Source organism: Sus scrofa, chromosome 16, assembly GCF_000003025.6.
Source record: "Sus scrofa isolate TJ Tabasco breed Duroc chromosome 16, Sscrofa11.1, whole genome shotgun sequence".
NCBI lineage: Eukaryota > Metazoa > Chordata > Mammalia > Artiodactyla > Suidae > Sus > Sus scrofa.
Window position 1 is genome coordinate 21,073,860 of NC_010458.4, and position 27,715 is coordinate 21,101,574.

General features: G+C 38.7%; 1 protein-coding gene and 1 long non-coding RNA gene across 2 annotated transcripts in view; one reads left to right on the forward strand and one right to left on the reverse strand.

Moving 5' to 3' along the window:
• The window catches only part of LOC106508148, a 31,883-nt gene extending 17,517 nt beyond the window's left edge, over nucleotides 1-14,366 (reverse strand). The window contains exon 1 of the long non-coding RNA XR_001304735.2: nucleotides 14,264-14,366. This is a non-coding gene — a long non-coding RNA (uncharacterized LOC106508148). The remainder of the gene's footprint in view (nucleotides 1-14,263) is intronic.
• The window catches only part of SPEF2 (sperm flagellar 2), a 176,129-nt gene continuing 163,017 nt past the window's right edge, over nucleotides 14,604-27,715 (forward strand). Inside the window, 1 exon segment of the mRNA NM_001044561.1 lies at nucleotides 14,604-14,661. Within this exon segment, the coding sequence (NP_001038026.1) occupies nucleotides 14,604-14,661 (58 nt within the window).

The window sequence follows — 27,715 nt, forward strand, 5'->3', positions numbered from 1 at the left end:
GTTTGTTACTGCTGAGCCACAACGGGAACTCTCATAATAAGCTTTAAAATGGTGACTTGATCTTGTATTTGGGTGGAAAAGAAAATAGGCACTTTGCAGTCAGAGAATAATTCCTTTTACTTCAACTATCTAAAGCTTCAGAGAGACAAAGGAATTTCCATTGCAACTCTGAAGTTTAGCTATTGTGACATTTAATTATAGGAAATTAAAATGTGACTGACTTAAAATATAAGCCCATTATTTACTTCTGAATACACAATGGTTTAAAGTCTTTGTTGTTTAAAAAAAAACACAACCATATGTGTCAAACTATGAATTACACATTTAACATATGTTAGCAAGGCCTTATTTTCTGAAAAAGATTAGTTAAATAAATAAGACATTTAATTAAAATCAAACTATTATAAAGTACTCAACAAGGGTGCTTTCAAAAGCATTTGGATTAATGAGATTAGAATAGATTAATATAAACACCAGAGTAAATAAAAGTTTTTTTCAAAACTTAATTAAATTTCCCCAGGAAAAAAAAAAAATTTGGCATGATTTAAAAAAAAATTCTCTTCCTTCTTTTGATCTCAAAATATTTCAATCATATTTTTTCTCAGTGCCTTGGTAGAGCATTTGGAAATGATCTAGTAACAGAAAATGGTATTATGTGTGTGATTTGAATTTACTGCCATCAAGCGGTGGTGCCAATTGTTTATAACTAGAGGAGTAGCTGTTTGGGTCTGGAGGGTTGTGCCTCTGGCCTTGAGGAAGTCGGCTAGGGCATGCAAAGCCTCCTTCAGCCCTTCGCAGGATGTTCAATCTCTGTGAAACATTTCTCATGAAAGTGCATCTGGACCAACTCTAGCCCCCCACCCCCACCCCCTTACTTAAAGCCTCTTTGGCTCCTTGAGGTTTGACAACTTGCTGTGGGATCGGTCCATACACACTCATTCTAACCCCAAAGGCTGCTGTCCATTTTTCCTCCTTAGCACCTCACTCTGACCTGCTCCCTATTTTGTGTTTCACAATCCAGGCCCTTGCTTTTTCCTGGAGTCTCACCTGGGCAGCTCTGGTTTTACTTATTTGCTAACTCAACACGCACATGGCACACACTGTAAGCTGGGCCCTGTGCTAAACACTTACCAAGTACTAACAAATATCAACTCATTTTATCATGATGGCAACCCTCCGGCAGAGTTGCTGTTGTTATCAAGCCCATATGATAGATGAAGACATTAAGAAACTTGAAAGACTAGGGTTCACAGGCAGCCTGATCCAGAATCTCTGCTCTGAACATTTCCAGGTTATACCGCCATTCCCATCCAGGACTGGAGGACAGGACATGTTCCAAACAGTCAAGTTTAAGCCATACACATGATGCCAGATATATGACAACCCAAACATTTAAGACACATAAATTCATGGAGCATGAACCAAATACTATCGTTTAAGATAAACAGTCAGAGCACTTTATGAAGCATTAAAAATCTAGAATCCAGTTTGATTCCTTGCCCACTTATCCTTAACTGTTCCTTTGTTTTATTTTTCCCAGTCTAATGTCATACATGCTTTTGAAGAGCCATTTGTTACTAGTATTGAGTCTAAACCACTATGGAGGTTGGGAGAGATTTTCCAAGGGTTTTATTCTCATCTTTGGGGTTAGCTCAGCATCTAAGTGCTTCTTATCCTTTTCTCTGGATTTTAGGTTCACTTATTTCCTATTTTTCCTCTTTGCTTACAGAAGGATTTACTCAAAGCAGTGGTTCTCAGATTTTTGATCTCAGGAATTCTTTACACTCTTTATAAAGAGCTTTTGTTCATGTGGCTTGTATCTATTAATATTTACCACCTTTGAAATTAGAACGGAGAATTTTTAAGTATTCACTTAACATATATATTAGTTATTAATATATTTCAGGGTATATATGTATGACTATATAATTCATAACTGCACATAATTATAGTTATTTACTTTAAATATAATTATATAATAGATGCCTAATATATTAAAATTATGTATAATCCATTAATGTATAATATAATAATAAACCCTTGACATATTAACATAAATAACATGTCTTTGTGAACAATATATGTTCAGAGCCAGAAATATTCTGTGGGAAGAATGACATTGTTTGCATTGTTGCAAATGTTTTTAACCTTTGGTATTAAACAAAGATTAGATAGCAAGATTCTCATATCTGCTTCCATATTCAATATGCTGTGACATCACATGCCATAAAGTTCTGGAAAACTCTGTGGTACACTCAGGGGAGAATAAGAGTGAAAGAGGCAAATAACGTCTTAGCATTATTAGGGAAACAGTCTTGACTTTACTGACCCCCTGGAAAGGTCTCTGATGACACTTTGAGAACCACTGATTTCGAGAGAGAAAAAGTGGGTCCCCTGGTATTCTGTTCGCAGCCTGCCATTCATCCTTTTGACAATGTGGCAAAATGGAAAGAGCAAGAGAAAGTGAAGGGAGCCTTCCTATACATTATGAGCAAAAATGCACTGTGATTTTTTTCCCTAACTTTGAAAAAGAAAGATTTTTATTTTATTCTGCTTTGAAGAGAAATGAAAGAGCCTGCCAGATTTTTTTTTTTTTTTCAAGACCAGAATCTCTTTGAATAAGTGAACATGATACGGATTTAACAAGAAAACTGTCAGTCGGTTTGTCCTAGGAACACTTAGCAACAGCTTGGAACTTCTATAACATGTCTTGGAAGAGAGTTATAAATTTTATCAGAACTATTGTTAAGAGAGGCTTTTGGTTTTAGTGCTGAAATTTAGTTAAGAATAATTAAGTGCACAGACTAATTTAGAAAATTTAGTTAGAACCACACCCAAAGGAAATAAGAGTAGCCAGAGACTCAGGTTTACTATAAATTAGACATTACTACCACTATCACCACGACTAGTACTGCCAATCAAAATAGTACTATTGTGCACTATAGAGATATAACTCACCATTTCACAGTTTCCAGATTCCCAAAAAGGCGCCAGGGGTCTATACGAAAACAATTGTCTATAACCTGAATTTTACATTACAAAAGGTGTTGCCTCAACAAAGGCCCTGGACAAGTAGAATCCAGAAAGAGCTGGGTGTGACTTTTCCTCCAAATGCTTCATCTTGCATTACTAAGTAAACGAGGTCCAGAAGAGTGAAGGGAATCACCACAAAAGACACAACATCTCCAGACCCTAAGTAGATAAAAGATGTTTCCATTACCTTCCTATGAGGGCATACTTTGATGCTCCTGGCTTTATGTCAGGGGCTCGATTCAGTTCTTCCACTTAGCAGAAGCTTTAGAACCCCAAATTTTGTTAAGCCCAGACATGAAATCAACTTAGTCACGTCTGGTTGCAAAACTGCCAATGGATTTATAGGTTTGACGGGGAAGGCATGGGCAGATGAAATATTCACTAAGAAAAATTGAGCAGTTGCAAGAATTCACATTCTATAAAGGAATTCAGTCACCTGTCATGTTCTCTTGTTGATTATAATCACATGATTAGCAAATGAAAATCACCATATCAACAATTTTCCATCTTTGGTCTTTCCCCTCATTAGCTATTTCCATAATATCAATAAAACAACTGAGAAAAATACCAAGTCAACATCCAATTGTAATTGGGTGAATTAAAAAAAAAAATCGAAGTGTTTTTTCCTCCATCTGATTCTTGACTTTTACCTCTCTTGCCACATCTTTCACTACCACCCCACACTGCGTGTGGTCATTCATGACAATTCAGCATGGATATCAATTCTGGGAGTCTCAGTATTATACGGCACTCAAAACTTCTTTGATTTTCCCATTATATAACATCTCTTGACCCCAGATTTCACCCTAAAGATCAAACTCAACCTTTTGTAAATTTTACAATGAATAAAAGTTGATAAAAATTTGTACTCTTTTTCCCTTCATCAGCCCCTCTTCCATTTCCAGGATTATAATCCCTTTCATCCTACTCAGGTCCTGCAACTTCCCGTCTCCCTTTCCTGCAAATCTCTTTTAAGAAATTAACATAAAACTATGGTGTAACGGCATAAGGTATGAGATGTGATCCCTTAACTCTCCAATGGCCTTCCAGTTAATAGAGGGCCCTTGATTTGCAATAGCTTTAAACACTTTAAGACAGGCAGATTTTAGAATTATATGACAGACATTGGGTTTATAATTTAAAAGGCTTCTTGTGTAATTGCAGCCTATCCCATGCTACAACCCGTGCTAGAAATAAGCACAGTGATTTCCTTTCTCTCCACTTTTTATGCAGGGCTTTATAAATGCATATAACACGCATGTATATATAAAAATATGTGTGTGTATTTATACACATACCAAAGAATATAGCATGGAAATTGCTAGTGATTAGTATGAAAAAACAAAAATAGAATCTGTTCTTTGGATATGACTTCCTGATACAGGATATTTCCATTTTCAACTGACAAATAATTTAAATTCATATGCAGTAAATTTGTTCTCATGAACCTTTTGTCAGAAGAAAAATTCCATCTTCACTAATGAAATAATGAGACTTTCAGAGCAATGCAACTTAATATAATTCTTGGTCATCACATAACCACTATTTTAGCATACATTATAATCATTAATTTCCTGATAGCTGTTAAAATTCTGTGTTGTCTTTGGAGATGCCCCAAGCATCTTTAATGAGAATTAGTTGGTCAGCCAGGAGGAATTTAACATAAGAAGATATCCATCTGGTAAATATATCAAATTAACAGTACTTGAACAATGAGTTCCACTTCTCAAACGCTAATGAGGCATAAAAATTAAGTTTCTTAACAAATATATATGCATTTTCATTACAGTCTCATCACAGGTTGCTTTCCTCACAACTGAGTGGTTTGGAATGAATACAGTTTTTGAAGACCTGTTATTAACTTGGTGAAATACCATAGATGATAACTAAGAAGAAAAGTGAAGTTAACTTCATGCTTCACTTAAATGTCTGGGTCTCTTTGGTACAGCTCTATCCGATCTTCTCAAACTTTTAGAGGATTTGACAATTTAACCACATGCTGAGATCAGATATGTACGAATACAGTATAAAATTGCTAGTAGCCAGGGCACATATAGAGCTTACTTTGGACTGGACTTCCTTCTGCAATTCAAAATAGCATGATTTAAAGCATCCAGATTAGTACCACAAGAATCCAGCAGTCCCACAGGGGGCACACAATCTGAAGGCAAATGTTTTCTCCTTGGGGATTTGACTTATTAAAGCAATTGTCTCCTATACTGTGGATTTCTCACGTAAAGACTGTGGGTGTGGAGTCTACAGAACCAATAGAAGATGTTCAAATTCTACGAAAGTTTGTAATCTCCATGTAGGTCTTAAAAATACACCCCCACCACCTTACACTGTATTTCTTCTTTCAGAGGATATAGGAAGATAGACAACAGCCTAAAAAAGAAGCTGGCTTAGGAGTTCCCGTCGTGGCTCAGTGGTTAACGAATCCAACTAGGAACCATGATGTTGCAGGTTCGATCCCTGCCCTTGCTCAGTGGGTTAAGGATCCGGGGTTGCTGTGACCTGTGGTGTAGGTTGCAGATGTGGCTCGGATCCTGCGTTGCTGTGGCTCTGGTGTAGACCGGTGGCTACAGCTCCGATTGGACCCCTAGCCTGGGAACCTCCATATGCCGCGGGAGCCACCCGAGAAATGGCAAAAAGACAAAAAAGAAGAAACTGGCTTAGGCTGAAAAAAGTATCCACAGATACTTTGCCTTCAACATGTACACTCACACCCTTTCAAACTCTCCAACATTCCAATGTGGAAAGGTTGCAAACACCACGGAGACTGGGAAACCATATTTAAGTGGTACCTCGTATCAGATTCTGGGACAGAGTTTGGCAACAATAGGTCCAATCTAGAAAGACTTTCACGAGTCTGTTATGACATACTGTGGGCTTTTCATAAAGCATATTCAGTTTAACGTATGGTTCTTCACTCTCAAATTTTGTGATTCCCACTTCTTTTGGTATAAAATGTTCTTTCCTATGTGAAATGATGGCCAGAAACAATATGGTGTTTGTTTTTCTGTTCTTACTTTTAAAAAAGAGAGAGAGGAAAAAAAACTGGCAACCTTACATTGGCTTTCAAATTTGTTTTTGAAATGCGACCAGCTGGTAAAATCCAAGAGTCTGGAAAGTGCTATCAAACTTGGAGCATGGAGCACACATATTTCATTCATTCCTGCAGGATGAAAGGGAATTTTCTGGTTTTCTAAGCCATTCCAAATCAATTTAGTTTTACGTTATTGCTCTGGCCAGAGAAGTTCCCTCCACCTCATCCACAAAAAACAAAAAACAACCAAAAACATGCTAAAAAGTAAATAAATAATCAAGAGGGAATGTAACTATAGTATGGTTATATCCTATTTCATGAAGTACATATATGACTGAAATGATGCCAAATAACATATTTCTTCCCCTCTAATCTCATATTTCCTATAAAGTTTGTATTGCAATTTCCCTTGAAGTAAAAGTATCACATAATTCAATACACTTTTCTTGTAGTAATCTAGAGAAATGATTATGAAATAGTATTTTTTGATAACATATTTTTGATAACATATTTCTTGGTAAAAAGTACCAAGAAAAATGTGAATAAGCAAAGTTTGAAAAAATCAGTGAGAGCTTAACTGTGCAGAACCTAATGCATTATGAAGACAATACAGATTCATAACAGGAAGAAAAATAAAAAGCAACTTTCTCCATATGATTTTTGAAGTTATTAAAGAGTCAACCCAATCTATACTATCTCTATTTCTAGTTGTACTACGGTGTAGTTAATCAGCCTTCGATGGCTGCCTCCTTTCCAAATGGGCATTGAATACATATTGTTAGGTGTATTGTTTTATGTAGCCAGGTTAATATATACCTTAATATTATACAGTGCCTTAAGTTAATGCAAGTACTTTACAACAACATAATTCTACTCACTCCCCTCTTGTTCACTCTGCATACATATTTACTTCTACTTATGTTAAAAACACCAAAATACATTTTGTTTATACATGCATTCATTGATTGCCTTTAAAAACTAGCAGACAATGGAGCTCCCGTCCTGGCGCAGTGGTTAACAAATCTGACTAGGAACCATGAGGGTGCGGGTTCGATCCCTGGCCTTGCTCAGTGGGTTGAGGATCCAGTGTTGCCGTGAGCTGTGGTCACAGATACAGCTTGGATCTGGCATTGCTGCGGTGGTGGCCTTGCTGTGGTGGTGGCCTAGGCCGGCGGCAACAGCTCCGATTAGACTCCTAGCCTGGAAACCTCCATATGCCGCGGGAAGTAGCCCTAGAAAAGGCAAAGAGTCAAAAATTAAAAAAAAAAAAAAAAAAAAACCTAGGAGACAAGAAAAAAATTCTTTCACATTAACCCATGCATTTCCCTTTTCCCGTGTTCTTCCTTCCTTTATGTAGCTATGAGTTTCCTTCCAATATTGTTTTCCTTAAATCTGAAGAATTTACTTGACCATCCTCACAATGTAGGTTTACTGATACCATATTTCCTCAGACTTTGTCATCTGAAAATGTCTTTATTTTGCCTTCACTGTTGAGGGATTATTTTTGCTGGATATAGAATTATGCGTTAAAGATTTTTCCTTTCAATAATCTAAGGATATTCTATTGTCTCCTGATTTGCGTTGCTTTTTATGCCATCAGTTGCCATTCTTGTCCTTGCTTTCCTCTGCTATATGTAATATTTTTCTCCTGTGTACTTTTAGGATTTTCTCTTAATCTTTAATTTTATACAATTTGACAGTGTGGCAATTTGACATTAGAAATTTGACAATAAGATTTTGTGTAGTTTTTATGTTTTCTTTTGTGGGAAAAATACACACTAAAATACATACATATATTTTTAATCAACTTCAGAAACTGTTTGGCCATTGTGTGTTCAAAGATTTTTTTCTGCACCAATATCTCTTGCCTCTTTTTTTTTCCTTTTTTTTGACTCTTCAGTCAAACGTAGTAGACCATTTGATATTGTTCCACAGGTCACTGGAATTTTGTTTATTTTTTTGAGACTTTTTACACTTTATCTTACTTGGATAGTTTTTAGTGTCCTACTTCAAGTTCATTTATATTTTCTTCTAAAGTCTCCAATCTATTGTTAAGTCCATTCAATGCATTCCATATTTTAGACAAAAGTTTTTCCTGATACAGACCTTCCTCCTATTTTTAAAAATGGTTTCCATTGCACTGCTTAGCTTCCATATTTGTTTACATATTACATCCATAATTTCATTTATATCCTTAAAATATTTATAATGTTTTGTATAGGTGCTTATCACCATTGCCCACTAATTCCAACAGCTACATCTGTTACTTTTTATTGTTTTCTCCATAGTTACGGGTTATATTTTTCTACTTCTTGATTGTGTGCTTGACATCACGGATGCTACATTGCTGAGATTCTAAAATTCATTATCTTCCTGTGAAGAAGAAGATTTTTTCCCTGGCTGGCAGTTAATATATGAGATAATCAACATTATCTTACTAGACTTTCTTTTTAGGTTCGTTAGCTCTTATGTTATGGTTAAAAATCGTTAAAATATCTCTACAATAAAAAATATCTCTTCTTTCTGGGTTCTCACCCTAAGGTTCTGAGTCTTTAGTGAGGTTTCTCTGCCTTGGCTGAATAAAACTCCAGTTATTTCTAGAAGTGTGCAACCTCCAGTAGGTCCAATCAGCTCCCAATCTCCTGGGAAGACTTGTTTTTTTCACCAGATTCAAAGAAACAGCAAGCTAATCTCCAGAGCTCTTGTTCTACATGGTTTCTTCTTCTCCATTACTCCATCCCATAAATCCCAGCTGCTTCTTCATCCCAAAATTCCAATCTTTGTTTTCTTTCTCCAGTGAGACATTCGCTCTCTGTTTGGTGTTTATTTCTTTAAGTCACAGTCAGGAAAATTCCATCAGGAAGAAATCTGGAGCAGAGTGAATGTGCATGATATGTCCAGTGCCTTAAATTTTGCTTAATATATGGTTCCAGTTTTATAATTGATTACAGTGGAGGGGAAGTGTGATATTCTTTATTCCATCATGGCCATAACCAGATGGAGAGTATGGGAAGAAGCAATTTCATGTGTCTCTTTGTGATCATCACTGTCCAGAGAGTACAGAGGAGTAGGACTGAGCCTATGACACGAAAAGACAACAAATTATACAACATGATAAACAGGTGCTAAAATGAGTGGTACAGGTCAAACATCCTGTGGGAATACATAGATGCATGCCACATTTTTTGAGCATTTCTGACACTTCTAGGTTTGGGTTTGTGAAAATTTGTCCTAGGTTCTGGATGTGTGAAAATAAAAAGCAGTTCATGTATTCAGATACTCAGGATGCTACTGGTACCTCTTAGCCCACTGGAATTGAGGAAAGGTTGCCAATTAGGGCTGTCTATAATAATTTTAGGGAAAAAAATCCCACTTGAATGAAAGAGTAGGCTTTGGTGAAATTGGTTAGGAAGAATAGAGCCAGAAATTAGAATAGTATGTTGTTATTCATAATAGAATGTGTAGAATTAGAGATTGGGGAGTGTCTGAAAAGTCTGGCCTATACTCTTAATAGGAAAAGGTTAGTTTTTGCAGTTTTATTTTTTTTTTATTTTGATTTTTATAGCCACATCTATGGCGTATGGAAGTTCCCAGGCTAGGGTCAGTCTGGGGCTGCAACTGCAGGCCTACACCACAGCCACAGCAATGCTGGATCCAAGCCACATCTGTGAGCTATGCCACAGCTTGTGGCAATGCTGGATCTGTAACCTACTGCATTATTGTTATTTTCCACAAACAATATATGGAACCTAAATCCACACTTATTTGAAAATGTGTTGAGAAAGACATTAGAAGATTGTAAAACTAAGTTGTTGGCCAACATGTGGGTTGTTGGAGTTAGGTGTCTTGGATGAAAGTTAAAAGGAAAGCACTTATTTTGAGGTTTCAGAAGAGAGAAGGGGTTGGGAAGATAGAGAGAATAGGAGGTTTCGTGAAAGTGGTAACATATGGAATGAATCCTGAAGACAGGTAGGACTGGCTGAGACACGAAGTTGCCTTTTTTGCAAAGGGAGGATGTAGAGATGGGAAGAGTGGGACCTAAGAAAGAAATGTGAGCAAGTTGTGCAAAGGGATGTGTGGCTTACAGTGAAGGTTAAACTGAGGCCAGATGGTAAAGAACCTCCAATGGGGTCTTTATCTTCCAGGACAGTAGCTTCAAACATGTTCCCACCCCCACTCCATATTTACCCTTTCTACATGATATGCCTCTGATATTTTCTATTCCATTTTATTCTTCACTGTTTCATTTATAAAGAATTCTGGCATGATCCACTATAGGAATAGCATATTCTGCTAAGAGGTCAAAATCCACAGTCAGTAAATGTTGCTCTAGTGAAATTCATGCAAGTGTCTGAGTTGAGGAATAGGAACTGGACTGGCTGCACAGAGTGACTAGAGGGGAAGAGATGGGAAAATCCAGCTTGGATGTTTACTGAACACTAGGGGAAATATTTGTTGAATTAATCAATATAAAGTGAGCAAGTCTATTGCAAAAAATGCTGAGGAGAGGAAATGAGAGAATGATCAAAGATGATGGGAGAGGGAAATGAAAAAATGCATGCAAGAGATATGTAGGGGACCAAATATGGTTTTCTAAAGATCTATCTATGTAAGTGTAATTATGTATGTAAAATATTAAAATATTCATAAGTAAAATCAAGGTAGATTTAAGAAATAAATGTCTCAAAACTTTTTGAAATATTTTGAGCAAATCTAAGCACCTTAAAACTATGCCTACCAGCATGCAATGGAAAAATTCATATAGCCTCGGGAGAAAAGGAAAGAAACTGTGAGCCAGGCACTAATATGTGCAATTTATCATTTAATTCTCACAACTCTGTCAAACAAATAGTTCTGTCTTTACAGATAAGGAACTGAGCCTCAGAGAGGTTAAATAGTTTTGCCAAAGTCGAAGAGCTAGTTGGATCAAAAGCAGATGTCCAGACTTAGGGGTGTCTGCTTCCAAAGCTTGGGCTTGGTTGAAAATGTAAAACTCCATTTATGAAAAAAAAGTTACAATTTTTTTAAAAAGAATAAGGTAGATTTCATTTCAGTACAGGCAAGACTTCTCAATCCAACTTGTGATCTCAAAATATACAATCCACCCTAGACTATTTACAAAGGAGAAATATTTATAATTAAATGACAGGTAATGTTTTAACAAATAATTTTTTAATTTTGTTTTAAAATTGATGTGATAGTTACAATTAAATGCAGCACCCACATACTCTAAACATTTTATTAATTTACTTATTTATTTTTGCTTTTTTTTTTTAGGGGTTCTAGAGGTTCCCAGGCTAGGGTCCAACTGTGGCGTGCACCACAGCCACAGCAACACAGGATCCGAGCCACGTCTGCTACCTACACCACAACTCACAGCAAAGCCAGATCCTCAACCCACTGAGTGAGGACAGAGATCGAACCCGCAACATCATGGTTCCTAGTTGGATTCATTTCCCCTGAGCCACGATGGGACCATCCATAAACATTTTAATTAAAAAGCAATAAGGATGCCATCTCAGGAACAGATGGGAAACTGTCCATTTATTTAATTGCCTCCTCTTCCAAGTGATTCCACATGAGGGAATAAACAAATCTTCTTACCAAATTAACATAAAATACCAATATGGACAGTGCGAGAAACTCTACCCAGAGCTGAGATTTCAATGGGAAGGCAACAGATTTAATGGTAAACTTGGGCTAATATCTAAACTAGTACTTTAAGAAAAAACACACAGTAAAATGCATGTATTTCAGTAACAGCTCAACATTATAATTAATCTTTTAATGTCCATTTTTAAGTTGGATGCTGAGGGAAGTAAAAGAATCATCATGCTTTTTTTGTGAAATGAAAGACTATGCCTTAATTTTGTAGAGTATCCGTATCTTCATTTATCTAAATCCTATATTTAAACCTCCTTTCCAAAACACCACTTTGGCAGATTATGTTATTTGGAGCTGGGTTCCAAAGATAAATACTACAAATAACCCTTTGAAACAAACAACAAATAACCAAACATCTCCTATGGATAGGCACAGAAATATTATGTTTGATGTGGGGATAACAACACATATCTATGGGTGGTTTAGGAGCTCAGGCATTCTCTTCTGGTGCAGCTGGGGAATCAGATGCACTCTCTTCTACAGCCCTCCCCAAAAGCAATTTTCTCAGCAATCTAGAAAACATTGGTTTCTATCCCCCAGGCTCTACAGACTGAAATTAAAGCTTGGAACCTCTTACTAAACATAGCGCTAGTCATCAATTTAAATACTACTGGGATGACAACAAGCAGGAGTGTCTTGGAAGCTACTTCTTGGCAGGTATTCATCCCTTAGAAGCATTTTCAGGGATGACATGTTCCCAATGGATAAGGGTTTATTAGACCTATTCCCCAAGCTATAGAGGATGTTCAGAATCTTAAACTCTTCCACATCTGGCTAACTCTAAGGTGAGACATATCAAATGTATCAGACTCCAATTCTATTGACAATAAATCTCCCTGAGAATTCCCACTGTAGTTACCCCTGCTGTGTTGGGTGTGGGGAAACTCATGGGATGGGATATTTGAAAATTAAGCCAACGTAAAATGGGACTGAACTTTTAGCCAAACAGGACACACACACAGATCAATTTCAGATTAATCTTAACAGATATTTCTTCTACTAAGACATTACTGTTATTATTTTTGTCGTTTAGTAACTTAAAAAATATTAAAGTATAGTTGACTTAGAATGTTGTGCCAATTTCCGCTGCACAACATAGCAACCCAGTCATACATATATATATTATTTTTCTCATATCATCTTCCATCATAGTCTATACCAAGAGATTGGATATAGGTCCCTGTGCTATATATTAGGACCTCATTGCTTATTCATTCTAAATGTAACATTTTGCATTTACTAACCCCAAATTCCCAGTGCCTTGTTCCCCCTCTACCTTGGTAAACATAAGTCTGTTCTCCATGTCTGTGGATCTGTTTCTGTTCTGTAGATAGGTTCGTTTGTGCCATATTTTAGATTCCAGGTATTTCTTACGGTTTAAAAGAATCATAATTTGATGTGTCTAGGATTTGGGGGAGATTTTTTTATATTTGTGACATAAATATATATATACTATTATATGTATATAGTTTTTCCTATTATTCTATCTAAACTTTTAGAAATTATTAAAGGAAAAATGTTCTTTCCCTTGTTAAAGCATAAGGAAGACTTTATTCGAGGGACTTTATTGAGTTGGGGCTCAATTCTTAATACACAAAGAGAAGCAGGGATTTATAGCCAAGGAGCAGGGCTGGAAGTCAATGGAAGTATCAGGGATAAGGACTAAACTGATTTGAAGGATTCTTGCTGAAGACAGGCCAGGATGATCAGATTATCAAGGGTGAGGTGTGAGGAACTGGATCAGGTATGGCTGGTGGGGGGGTTTTCACTCAACTGAACCAGCAGGATTTTTGCTAAAACTTGACAAGGGCCAAGGACAGAGTTCAAGGTGAAGCCTGTGGGAGAAGTGGACTCAGAGGACTTAGGTTTGGTCAAGGTGGGAATCTTTCTCAAAATACAATTTTAAAGAATTACCTGGAAGGGAGGAGTTCCCGTCTTGGCTCAGTGGTTAACAAATCAGACTAGGAACCATGAGGTTGCGGGTTCCATCCTGGGCCTTGCTCATTGGGTTAAGGATCTGGCATTGCTGTGGCTCTGGCATAGGCCGGTGGCTACAGCTCAGATTCGACCCCTAGCCTGGGAACCTCCATATGCCGAGGGAGCGGCCCAAGAAATGGCAAAAAAAAAAAGGAAAAAGAATTACCTGGAAGGGAAAACTGACCAGAAAAGAAATACATTAAATATTCACCTCTTGAAATACTACCAAAACAATCTCAAAACAATATCGTATTTACGATAACACGAATTATCCTAAATGTCAGTTCCGCCACCAACACGAACAAAACTTACTGAATACTTGCCGGGGGTCAGGACCTATACCAGTTCTGGGACTAAAAGATGAGTAAGACACATTCTGTCCCTGCCTGAGTAGACCACACTACACAGCACTTAAAACTAGCAATTTGTAAGCTAATGACAAAACCGCTGTCATTAGCGCAAGAACTTCCAAAGGTTTCTTCAAAGGACAAACAGGAAGAAAACAACTCCCCTTCAAGCAAGAGTCTTTCTCTTTCTGCTCACCCAAGAACTCCCTGCTCAGTCCAGAAGCTTCCTCGCCCCCTCTGCACACCGTTCTTCGCTGACTACTGAGCACTCCCGCCGCACTGCCGCCTCCAGCCCTTTGAAGCCCACTGCGCCTGCGCACATCCCAGTCTTACCCGCCAGCAGGGGGCAAGCCACTGTTTTCTGTCCTCCTGGCCGGGCTCCGGCGCCCCTCTTCTCCCAGCCATTCCGCGAACTCTAGTCTGGATACGCTTCCTTAGCAACGGGTTGCCCTTGGCAACAGGAGGACGCGGGCAGGCGGGCCGGGTTTCCCGCGCATTCCTGGGGCCTGCCTGCGGTGGGAGGCGCAGGCCGAACCATGTCGGAGATCCTGTGCCACTGGCTCAACCAGGAGTTGAAAGTGTCCCAGACCGTGAGTGAGTGACACAACCCGGGGAGAGCTGGCCGGGGGCGAGCGGGGCGCGGATCCGGGAGCGCGGCAACTGATGGAAGGCGGTGGGGGAGGCTCGAGATGCCCTCTCTGACTCACCTCAACCACCAAAGGGCTTCTCCCATCTCCACTCCACTACTCCGTCCCGCACGGTGGGACCAACCCTGCGGGTTCTAACCTACTGCGCTTCTGTGTAATCACAGGCCTTAGGTCTCCCTTGCTCCTATGGAGAGAATTTTCTGGACTCTCTAGTCTGGCCCTGACTTTGCTCCTTTCACACTCTCAGAAGTGTGCTGGCAAACCATGGAAATATGAAGCCTTAAGGCCAGCTTCCACACTACTAGCTGTGTGCCCCTGGACAAGTTAACAAGACCTTCTTAGAGTGTGTTTCTTCCAGTACAAAATAGATCCAATCATACCTGCCATACCTAACTGCCCAGCGGAGAGAAGTGTGTGTGAAATGAGTTAAATGCAGAATATGTTTATTTACAAATTTCAGCAGTTTGAGCTCAAAAGGTACACGTTAATTACTTCTGACAACTTTTCACTCTTGCCCACAGGTGACCTTATTCCTAACCTGATTTTATCCCAGCCATGATATTGCCACCCAAAATTTCTAAATTTCACCGTCACAGAGGGAGTTTTACAAGCCGACAACTTCTATGACAGCCAAGTGATTCCACCATAACTCTTTAGCCCATCTCCACTTCTTTCTGTTTTTCTTAAATAAGAACTCATTTTCCACTTGATATGGTTTTTGCTCAAGGCAAGAGGTTTTCAGGCAAATCATTTAAGTCTGTTTTTCCAGAAGCATGTTTGCATAATGCCACCTTGCTACCAGAGGGGCAATGGTGCCAACTCAAGCTTAGGTCAACCACAGAATTTGCTAGACCAGTAATATTCCTGCAGCAGCAAAATATTTGCTATCAGCTTTAGAATCTTTAACTTTGGAGCACCTCCAGTTGCCTTTCTTGAGACATAAAACCAGGATTTTCTCTTTGCCAGACCACCACCTATACTCTTCCTGGAAACTGCAATATATTTTTCTCAGGATTCTATGATCATCCCATGTGTCTCTGACTGTTCCTCACCTAAAATATGATGCCAATCTCAGGATGGTGTATAACACTTTTCTTTCCTTATTCCTTTCTTGCCCTAGGAGCCAAAATGTTATATCATGCCCCTAAGTTATACTCTTCCAAAGACAATCAATTACAGAATACTGGCTTTAATTTGGTTCATTTACTTGTTTTGTAAAAACTACATCTTTTGCTCCAGTCCCTAAGACCCTTATTGAAACACTTTTGAGAAAAGTAAATAAAATTAATAAGAAATAGAAAAACAGGAGTTCCCGTCGTGGCGCAGTGGTTAACGAATCCGACTAGGAACCATGAGGTTGCGGGTTCGATCCCTGCCCTTGCTCAGTGGGTTAACGATCCGGCGTTGCCGTGAGCTGTGGTGTAGGTTGCAGACGCGGCTCGGATCCCGTGTTGCTGTGGCTCTGGCGTAGGCCGGTGGCTACAGCTCTGATTCAACCCCTAGCCTGGGAACCTCCATATGCCGCGGGAGCGGCCCAAGAAATAGCAACAACAACAACAACAACAAAGACAAAAAGACCAAAAAAAAAAAAAAAGAAAAGAAATAGAAAAACAGTAGTATGCTATTCTAATTGCAATCAGTTTTTGGAATTTTGGTTTTGAGAGGAGGAGGAGGAATTCCTTCATTCTGTGGGAATTAAAAGACTGGGGATTTTTTAAATAAGAATTTTAACAGCGTAAACTATGAATGGAAAATTCCTGATGTCTGTTTTGCCGAGTATAAATCTGGAAGCTGTTAGCAGAGACAGCTGCAGTATTCTGCATCCCACTCACTAGCAATACATGTTCATTTCTTAATCCCAACTGCTAAGGGGAATCTAAAGAGAGAGACAGTCCCTGACGTAACTGTATCCCATATTGAAAAGCCTTTCAGACTACAAGAAACATACTCAACTGTGTTTAAAAACAACCAAGATAGGATCTGCGCCCCAAAGAAGCACACTGCCATTTGATTTCTATCATTAGATAAGCCACTCTGTGATGCAGAATGGAGGGCTTTTGCATGGTTTATAGGGAACTGTTATGGAAAGATTGTAAGTGGGTACAGCCTCTGGGGAGAGTAATTAGGCAATTTCTGCGTAAGAACTAAGAGCAAGGATTTGAAGGCCAGATTCTTTAGGTTGAAATCCCTTACCCACACTTACTAGCTAATGACCTGAGGCAAATTTATTTACCTAAATTATGCCATACCCAAAATAGGGATATACTAATACTTCATTGAGTTGTGTCAAGATTACGTGGCATAATCAATGTAAAGCATTTAAAATAGCCTATAGGACATAGCCAATGCCAAATCTCACTTTTCAGAAACTATTATACAAAAATAAAATCACCAATGCATAAGGACATTTGAACAAAGATTTTTATTGCCACATGAATTGCAGAGGGAAAAAAAAATGGAAACAATTTGAATACCCTTCAATAGTAGAATACTTGAGTAAAGGATGCTGTGTTCGTGTTATGGATTGTTATGCCGTTGTTAGAATGAGTTAGTTACTGTAACTTTTGACCTAAAAGGATGTTCATCTATTTTAGTCAAATAAAGAACAAGTTTTAGGAGTTCCCGTCATGGCACAGTGGTTAACGAATCCAACTAGGAACCATGAGGTTGTGGGTTCGATCCCTGCCCTTGCTCAGTGGGTTAATGATCCGCCATTGCCCTGAGCTGTGGTGTAGGTCACAGATGCGGCTCGGATCCCGCGTTGCTGTGGCTCTGGCGTAGGCCGGTGGCTACAGCTCCGATTCAACCCCTAGCCTGGGAACCTCCATATGCAGCGGGAGTGCCCTAGAAAAGACAAAAAATAAATAAATAAATAAATAATAAAATAAAATAAAAACAAGTTTTAGCCTGTTGGGACTAGTTTAATTCCATTTTTGCGTGAGAGGAATGTGTGGAGAGGCAGATACTGAACTGTTTTTTGTTTGTTTGTAAGGCTATATTGAATTTTCCTTTCAATTTATGAAGGCAATAAAAACAAAAAGCAAAATAACACAGATGTATACGGAAGAGCCAACAATCTTCTCCTTTCCCAAGGTAACCAATACCAAGACACTGGTTTATATCCTTCCACACTTTTCTCTATGCTCACACAAACCACAAAGTGAAGAGTCTTGTGTGTGTGCGTGCAATAAAACTTAAAAAAAAAAACCCACAGTTCATGGGGAAATTTTATTGACATATAGTTTATTACATAAGTTTTATTGACATATAGTTGATTTACAATGTTGTGATAATCTCTGCTGTACAACAAAGTGATTCAGTTATGCGCACACACACACACACACACATAAGACTCTTCATTTTGTGATTTGTGTGAGCATAGAGAAAAGTGTGGAAGGATATAAACCAGTGTCTTGGTATTGGTTACCTTGGGAAAGGAGAAGATTATTGGCTCTTCGGTATACATCTGTGTTATTTTGCTTTTTGCTTTTATTGTCTTCATAAATTGAAAGGAAAATTCGATATAGCCTTACAAACAAAAAAGAAAAGATCAGACTTCACATGACAAAATAGGCGTTTTAACACCATAGTTGAACTATAGTAAGCATCTTAAAATATTGTGGAGGTGATATATAAGAGTTATTTACTCAAATTAAGTTTATAAATGAAGGAAAAACAATAATAAATGTAATCCCTTGTTGAGGACGTAGACACTTACACTAGACCCTGTGCTAAACCTTTTACCTAAGTTTTCCTATTTGTCCTGGGTCCAATTGGTGCTGCAGCCACCAGCCTATGCCACAGCCACAGCAATGCGGGATCCAAGCCACATCTGCGACCTACACCACAGCTCATGGCAACGCCGAATCCTTAACCCACTGAGTGAGGTCAGGGATTGAACCTGCGTCCTCATGGATGCTAGTCGGGTTCATTAACTGCTAAGCCATGATGGAAACTCTGAACTTAGTAATTTATCAGGGTGAACCACCTAGTAAGTTCTAGAGCTAGAATTTGAGGCTAGATCTTTGACTAGTGCTCTTAGGCACTGTATTATGTATTATAAAAATTAGGGAATATACAAAATTCAGTCCATGTGTTACTTGCTGGGACAAAGAAAACAATGAAAATGCCAAGTGAATTCATTTGCTGCCATGGTGAGGCTCAATAATGACTTAGTCATTGGAGAGACGGCCAAAGCTGATTGATTTCTGGATTTTTCTGAAAGGTAAAAGTTTTCTCTTTATTGGTTTTCAACTGATTTGGTTAAAGCTTATAATATTGGATTTTGTGTTGCCTGGACTACCCTGAATGTCAGCAGTAAGAAAATGAATTCCAGTGACCCTCAGTTGAGAATAGTCTCCCTCCATTTAATGAGGTTTCTGGGAATCACCAGAGGCCTGATTAGTGTCAATATATGAAGATTCAGATAAAGATCACTAAAACTAAAAATCTCCAGTGACTTAAATTTAACTAGACTATCTGTCCTGGAAGATAATGCTTAGAGGTATATGTTAATGAAACGTCTTAGAATGCAAGAAGTTGTTCAACACAAAATTATATCTGAAATTCAAGCAATTATTTTTATAATAAAATATAAGCAATGTAATGTTACTAAAAGATTAGCTGTAAAATTCTTTGTGAACTCTCAGTTATTTTCAAGGATAAGCATTGCCTATGTTTAAAAAAAAAAAAAAAAAAAAAAAAAAACTCCTATGAATTGTCCATAAGAGGAAACTAGTATCAGAATATCATAGCTGAACATTCTCCATAAATGAGTGGAAGCATTTGAACTCCATATTCTGTACAGATCAGATTCTTTGTAAAGATGGATGTGCAAGACAGTCCATATTCTTTTGGCTTCTGGGTAGGGCTGTATTGAAAATATATACATATTTATAAATATTTTTATTGCTTCAATAGTCTTAAACATTGTTATCAATAGAAACAAACATTGTTATCAATAGAAACGAAGAACCAATGAAGAGAAAACTGGGATGAGACAGTTTAGTATCCCTAAATCTTGACTTTGTAGTGTCCAGATTGGACCTAAAAATCTTAAATCCTAATTTCATATCCTGAAAAGTAGTAATAATAATAATGGTTTATGTGGGGGGGGGCTTCAACTGAGATGGCAAATGGAAAATATCTACCACTGTGTCTCTCATTTGTACCAGGTCTAGATACTCCATAAATATTTTTTCAACTACTTTTCTGTCTCTCACTTTAGAGGAATGCCTGTTTTTTTGTTTATTACATGAGAATGTATGAGTGAGGCACAAGTAAGGTAAAATATTGTTTTAGGCTGAACCTTATGGATTTGTTCATCTCAAGAAGTTCACCCTGGGTACTTTGATCCTCATCTTAGTGGTTTCAGAAGCTCTGCTGTATTACTTTAAGCAACATCTTAGGAATTGTCACATGCTCACTGAAATTGCACTCTGCTGATTTTATAAGCCACAGAGGAGTTCCCGTTGTGGTGCAGTGGTTAACGAATCTGCCTAGGAACCATGAGGTTGCAGGTTCGATCCCTGGCCTTGCTCAATGGGTTAAGGATCTGGCATTGCCATGAGCTGTGGTGTAGGTTGCAAACACGGCTCAGATCCCACGTTGCTGTGGCTGTGGCATAGGACGGCGGCTACAGCTCTGATTTGACCCCTAGCCTGGGAACCTCCATATGCCGTGGGAGCGGCCCTAGAATGATCACACACACACACACACACACACACACACACACACACGCACAAAAGCCACAGAACCATCATGTGGAGAAGAATAGGAGAATAACCTATATGGCAATGGAGCCTGATGCACATGCTGGTGAGCTGGTACACTCAGGAGAAGACCAAATTTATAGATTAGGTTGCTCCTTGACAATTAGAAATTACATATTACCAAAAGAACCCCCAAATCAAGCTAATATTTGCTGTGTTTCACTTTTCTAGAGATGCTTTATCTTGATATCAGTGAGTGGTTAGATGAGTCAGGTTAGGTTAAAGTCATATTCCCTCCTCTTCTTCTTATCCCTTGCCTGGGGAAAGCATAGGGTTCAGTGATGTTTTTCAGTGTCACCGTTACTACGAAATCATGATATTTGTATATTCTTCTTCTACTGTGGCATATCTCTCGTCTGAATAAATTAATACATATGTTGAGGTTATTTACATGATGTGTAAAAAATTTAAACAGATAAATTATTGTGAGTTTTTAAGAGATATTCCATGTTCCTTGTTAATTGGGCTTTTTTTTTTTTTTTTTTTTGTCTTTTTGCCATTTCTTGGGCCGCTCCCGTGGAATGTAGAGGTTCCCAGGCTAGGGGTCTAATTGGAGCTGTAGCCACCGACATACTCCAGAGCCATGGCAACGTGGGATCCGAGCCGCATCTGCAACCTACACCACAGGTCACGGCAACGCCGGATCGTTAACCCACTGAGCAAGGCCAGGGATCAAACCTGCAACCTCATGGTTCCTAGTTAGATTCATTAACCACTGTGCTACGATGGGAACTCCGAGCTTTTTTTTTTTTTTAATTAGTGGGTTTCCATAGGTGGCTAATTTGGTCCTTTTGTATTAAATCATTGTAGTTTTTGTTTTAGAGCATGATGTTTTTTATGTTGTCCCAAATTTTATGGGCACCCTTAATTTGAGTTCCCTTTGTGCACTAACTGTACTTTGTTGAATAGGTCTTATGTCCACACTTTTTCAAAAGTGTCGAATTTTATTTTAAGAAAAGAGTAGAGATATTAAAAATCCTATTGTGTATTTATTTATATTCAATATTATATAATGTATTGTGGTGACCTTGGAGGGCCTGTGACCTTACCATATTATAGAGATTTAAAATTTTAGATCTTGGGAGTTCCCGTCATGGCTCAGTGGTTAATGAATCCGAATAGAAACCGTGAGGTTCAGGGTTTGATCCCTGGCTTCACTCAGTGGGTTAAGGATCCAGCGTTGCCATGAGCTGTTGTGTAGGTCACAAATGTGGTTCCGATCTGGTGTTGCTGTGGCTGTGGTGTAAGCTGGCAGCTACAGCTCCGATTAGACCCCTAGCCTGGGAACCTCCATATGCCATCAGTGCAGCCCTAAAAAGACAAAAAATAAATAAATAAATAAATAAAAAATAAAATAAAATTTTAGATCTGAAAAAGAAACTTAGGCATCACTTAATTCTTCTTTGGCATATGAGGAAAGTAAATCAGATATATTTAGATATTTTTTTTTTAGGGTTATACAACTAGATCATGTCAAGTTAGTAGTAGATTCTGGGTCTGCTGACTTTCAGTTCACTCCTCTTTTTCCCAAGTATCATTAAATCAAACATTTTCTCATACTTCGGGGTCGTTAGGAAATATATGGCTTGTCATGTAATGCAACAGATTTTTTGCTATTTCCTGATTTAGCTCAGCAGCATTTTCCTTGATTGAAACTTGGCTTCTGTTGACTAGAAATTGAGACAGCAAATCTAATAGCAGAAGGCTGTTGTATAAATCACTGTCAAAATTTTTAAGATATGCAGTCCGAAGAAAAGAATCCCACTCAATATTTTAACCATTAAAGAAGTCTATAATATAGTAATTGAGATTTTTGTTTTAGGTAGTAAATCTTGCGAATTATGATAGAGTCTTCAAAGGAGAACATTGTCAAAGCTGATCATCTTATTCTTATACTGGAAGAAAAGAAATTTCCCATGTCTTCCAGCCAAAGAGCACAGGTTACACCTGTAGTTGAACAAAATTGAGTTCATTGATTTGTTGCAACACGTACCATGGGGAACTGTGGGCATCTCAGTAAGAGGATATTAGAAAAGATTTATAGCATTTGGGCAGACAGATTTCCTCTGTCTGCCTCAGGTAGGCGTTTTGGGAGTGGAGCTCCAGGAAGCAGTGCTTTGCTCTGAATTGGCTCCTATAAAGAAACATAGGCAATTCCATGGCTGTTTATCTTAAATAAATCATATCAAGAAGTGGGGAAACAAAGCAAGGGGGAAAAAAAGCAGCAACCACTCATATGAGTCAGAATAGGGAGGTGATATTTGGTCATTTTTGTGTTTGGGCAATATTGTTCTGGTCTGAGTTCAGATATGATTACAGAGGGATTTCATTTTTGTCCTGATTCATTAAGCTCACTGAATAGCCTTGTTTGGTGTTGATGTGGTATGAAAATGATTGTGTTTAGCAGGAAAAAGGCCAAGGTCTAGCTGTGGAGGCTGGGTCAGCTCCTAGGAACACCAGGGCATAATGGGGTCAGGCCAGTGCCCAGGCCCAGCAGCTGCTTCTGTCTCTCTCAAATGAAGTAAATTTGCTTGGCTTTTTAAATGTGGTTGATAACCTGGGTGCTAGGTCTTTGCTCTTCTGGTAAAGGAGGAGCAAAGGCCACTTAGGATAGAATGTATGGGTCTATACTGCCTTATCTGCCGTTCTCAAATCCCCACATTTCCTTAGTCATTTAATAGCAAAACTTGACCAGAAATGCTGTGAGGCTATGTTTAGCCTTTATTTGTCCCACTCAACATTTTTTGTACCATAAAAATCAACTGTGTTTGATTACCTGTGTTTCCTTGATTAGTGAGCATGTTATAGCTTATCTGGCCCCAATGGTAGGCCTGTGTCTGAATTTTAAAGACAGGATCGAATATTTGCTCTCTCAGGATTGACTTACCTGTAAATAAGGATGTTTGTACTGTAGTCATTAAGGGTCTCCGACTGAGCTTATGAATTGTATAAACTATTGTCTTAAATTGGAGGCAGTAATAATAATAAAATGATCACTGAGCTCTTACTCTATACCCAGAGTTATGCTTAACACTTTGCATGTGATTATCTCATTTAATTTTCAAACCAACTCTTAGGAGGTGGAATCCACCACTCCCTGTCTTTTAAAGACAAGAAACTGAGGCTGTAAAATTCTCCAAAGTCCAGGAACATATAAGTGGGTCAAGGAATCAAACCCAAGACTATCTCTCCAGAGCCTGTGCTCTCCCTGTTACCATTTGGAATGTAGAAGGCTTATCTTCTTCTGGTAAAGGAGGAGCAAAGGCCACTTAGGATAGAATGTATGGGTCTATACTGCCTTATCTGCCGTTCTCAAATCCCCACATTTCCTTAGTCATTTAATAGCAAAACTTGACCAGAAATGCTGTGAGGCTATGTTTAGCCTTTATTTGTCCCACTCAACATTTTTTGTACCATAAAAATCAACTGTGTTTGATTACCTGTGTTTCCTTGATTAGTGAGCATGTTATAGCTTATCTGGCCCCAATGGTAGGCCTGTGTCTGAATTTTAAAGACAGGATCGAATATTTGCTCTCTCAGGATTGACTTACCTGTAAATAAGGATGTTTGTACTGTAGTCATTAAGGGTCTCCGACTGAGCTTATGAATTGTATAAACTATTGTCTTAAATTGGAGGCAGTAATAATAATAAAATGATCACTGAGCTCTTACTCTATACCCAGAGTTATGCTTAACACTTTGCATGTGATTATCTCATTTAATTTTCAAACCAACTCTTAGGAGGTGGAATCCACCACTCCCTGTCTTTTAAAGACAAGAAACTGAGGCTGTAAAATTCTCCAAAGTCCAGGAACATATAAGTGGGTCAAGGAATCAAACCCAAGACTATCTCTCCAGAGCCTGTGCTCTCCCTGTTACCATTTGGAATGTAGAAGGCTTATCTTCTTCTGTGCTTTCTCCAGCCAGCTCAGGGCCATCCTAGTGGAGAAGCACGTAGACCCTTCCACCCGCTTTCCAGCCTAATGAAGATCATGCACAAAGGCTTGCATCAGAGTTTTCAGCAAATGAAAATTTTAGCCACAGGGATCAGACATGTGGATTTGGAAGACTGGAGGCTTGGCTGAGTGGTTGCTGAACATTTTTTCAGGTGTAGATAATTTTAGAGCTTAGGGTGAAGATCATCATTGGGCTCCCACGGTTCATTTACCTCTCATGGCCTTCATTGTTCTTGTCCTAGAATCAGCCCACCTCTTCGCTCCTCTAGGAAATTCCAGCTGTAAATGCAAATTAACTCATAGAGATGGCTGTCATGCAGTTTGTCTGGCTATTTTGGAACCTTTACTGGAAAGAAAACTTTGATAAACCAAAGATGGGAAAATGAGCTTTTCTTTGCTTTTTCTTTCTTCCTATGTTTCTCCCCCCACTTCTCTCCATTTCCCTTTTTTTTCTCTTTCTCTCTCTGGCTTCTTATCTTTCTTCTCATACTTTGCAGGGTACATATCCCTGGCTTATATGCTTTTTCATCCTTTTCTTCATCTAATCTCTTGCATGTATTCTTTTTTCTCCTCTTTCCTGTTTTCTACATGTTTTCACTCTGTTGCTTTTGCCTTTGCTCTGGTCCTTCACTTTTATGCTCCTATAGCACAAGGTAAACCTGAAGTGTCTTGTGCACACAGAGCCCCAGACATGTTTTTTAACTTGCTTATTTATAGTATACTACTAAGTGCTCACTCTTCTTTGACTTTTCTATCCAAAATACCTCTATTTTATCCATATCAGTATTGCCTTATTAATTAAGCTTTGCCATTTCAAAGGGAGTGGATTATGATTTGGTTATTCCAGTGACCTTATGTAGCAAAGAGTTTGCCACAGACCATTTGCCTGTAAGTTGAGAGTCATAGAACAGGACACAGTTCTTCCCCAATTATTCACAGACTAGATTTCTGGTCTTTAGTCAACAAGAACAGTAGGCAAAGTACAAAATCCAGAGGGAGGGGACGTGAGCACCTGAAGGCAACATAGAGGCATTTCCTGGATACGGAGTTATAGCCTGTAGGCTATTATTAGGAATCCATAGTCTGACATTGACTGTGTGTCCAGTGGCTCTTCAGAAAAGAAGAATATAGACGGGCTATAGAAGAAAGAAAGGATAGCAGCAGAAAGAAGAAAGCAACAGGCAGGAGAGGTGTAAGGCACAGCCAGAGCCGCCCAGATAGCACAGTGAGGGCATTGAGGGCAGACGAGACCCAGGGAACAGTGTTGCAGGCCAGCAGTGGTGGGTCTTTGAGGAAAGGAGAAAGCAACATTGACTCAGCAAGAGGAGATGGCACCCCTCTGCCTTTTGGAGGCAGAAGGAGCTGTTCAATTTCATTTGCTTCAATGATCACTGCTGTATGATGCCAGAAGGCATAGTCAGTAGGTCTAGTGCTGGACAATTCAGGAGCTCACCCTGGCTAAACAGAATCAGTGAGAATACTTGACATCTATTTAAACTACTTGATTACTTATATTGATTTAACTTAAGAATCTTAGTTTTATGAAGAGTATAAAATATTTTGCAAACAGACATTAAGAAAGCTTTGGGCATAATTACAGGCTGGTGTCATCTATGCAAGAGTCTTATGATAATGTGAAGTCATCTGAGTAAGGTCTCTGTGCAGTGGCCTTTATGGAACAACACACCTCAACACCCCCCCCTGCAACCATACACCAAACATCAGTTCTACAAATCATGAAAAACTTGTTCTTTCTTCATTTTCAATTACCCATTTATTGTTAGTCATTGATAAGAGAGGATAATATGGTATGAATGAGTTTGTGACACTGTGATAACATACAGTCCTTCAATTGCTGTTGTCTAAAGGACCCCTATTAAATGATGTTGAAGCTTTCTGGAGGATTTTGAAATCATTTGAGAGATGATGGCTTTTTCCTGTGAGAATCTAATTTTTTTTCTTTTTTTTTTTCTTTTTTCTTGTGTCTTTTTTTGCCTTTCCTAGGGCCACTCCCGCGGCATATGGAGGTTCCCAGGCTAGGGGTCCAGTCGGAGCTGTAGCCACCGGCCTATACCACAGCCACAGCAAGGCAGGATCTGAGCCATGTCTTCGACCTACATCACAGCTCACAGTGACGCCGGATCCTTAACCCACAGAGCAAGGCCAGGGATCAAACCCACAACCTCATGGCTCCTAGTCGGATTCATTAACCACTGTGCCACAATGGGAACTCCAAGAGAATCTAATTTATTTTAGGTATCATTTTGTATATCGTTCTTGAATATCATGTAACCCTATATGCTTCACTTCATAAAAAAAATACAGTGACCTTCAAACTAAGGATATTTTTAAAGAAAGCAAATTCTATTTAACACTGATTTTTTTTTTCTGCGCTCAGAATTATGTGTATACTATATGTCAGGCATGGTCCCGAGGAACTTTCATATATTACCTCTAATCTTTAGTATAGCTCTCTGAGATAGATTCAGATATGATGAGGGGACAAGAACTCAGGAAGGTTATGCAGCTTGGCAGAAGTTACACAGCTAGTGAAGGACAGAACCAAGATTCCGGCATAGGTAACTCTGGCTCCAAAATCTGTCTTCCTCTGGGCTGTCTCCACCATTGCATGGAGCAGCAGCTAGACTGGAGTAAACTCAACCACCAAGCAAAAGCTCGAGCGTGTTCAGCGGACTTTATTTAAGAAGGTACAGGAGTTCCTGTTATAGCTCAGCGGGTTAAGAACCCGATATAGTGTCTGTGAGGATGTGGGTTCAATCCCTGGTCTCGCACGGTCGGTTAAGGATCCGGTGCTGTCACAATATGTGGTGGCGTCGCTTGCAGATGTGGCTCAGATGCAGCGTTGCCTTGGCTGTGGTGCAGGCCTTCAGCTGCCACTCCAATTTGACCCCTAGCCTGGAAACTTCCATGTGCTGCAGGTGTGGCTGTAAAAAGGAAAAAAACAAATAAAAAAAGATGTGCAGATGATTTTTGTAAAATTTCCAGTGTGGAAAGGTTAAAATTAGGTTTTGAGGCTTAAAAGAGATTAGATTGTGCCTCACTTGGCCAAAATATGTGATTGTCATCCACAGGTTGTCTCGATAACTGAGATATTAGAGTATAATTTTATAAAATGTACCCAAAGTTTGTTTTTAGATCTAAGTTATACATTTTATTGATTGGTTAGTTTGCTTTGATCAAAAATTGTATTTTCCTTCAAAGTGTCATATGTTATCAAGTACTGACTTACATTTATTCAGGAATCTTTATTTCT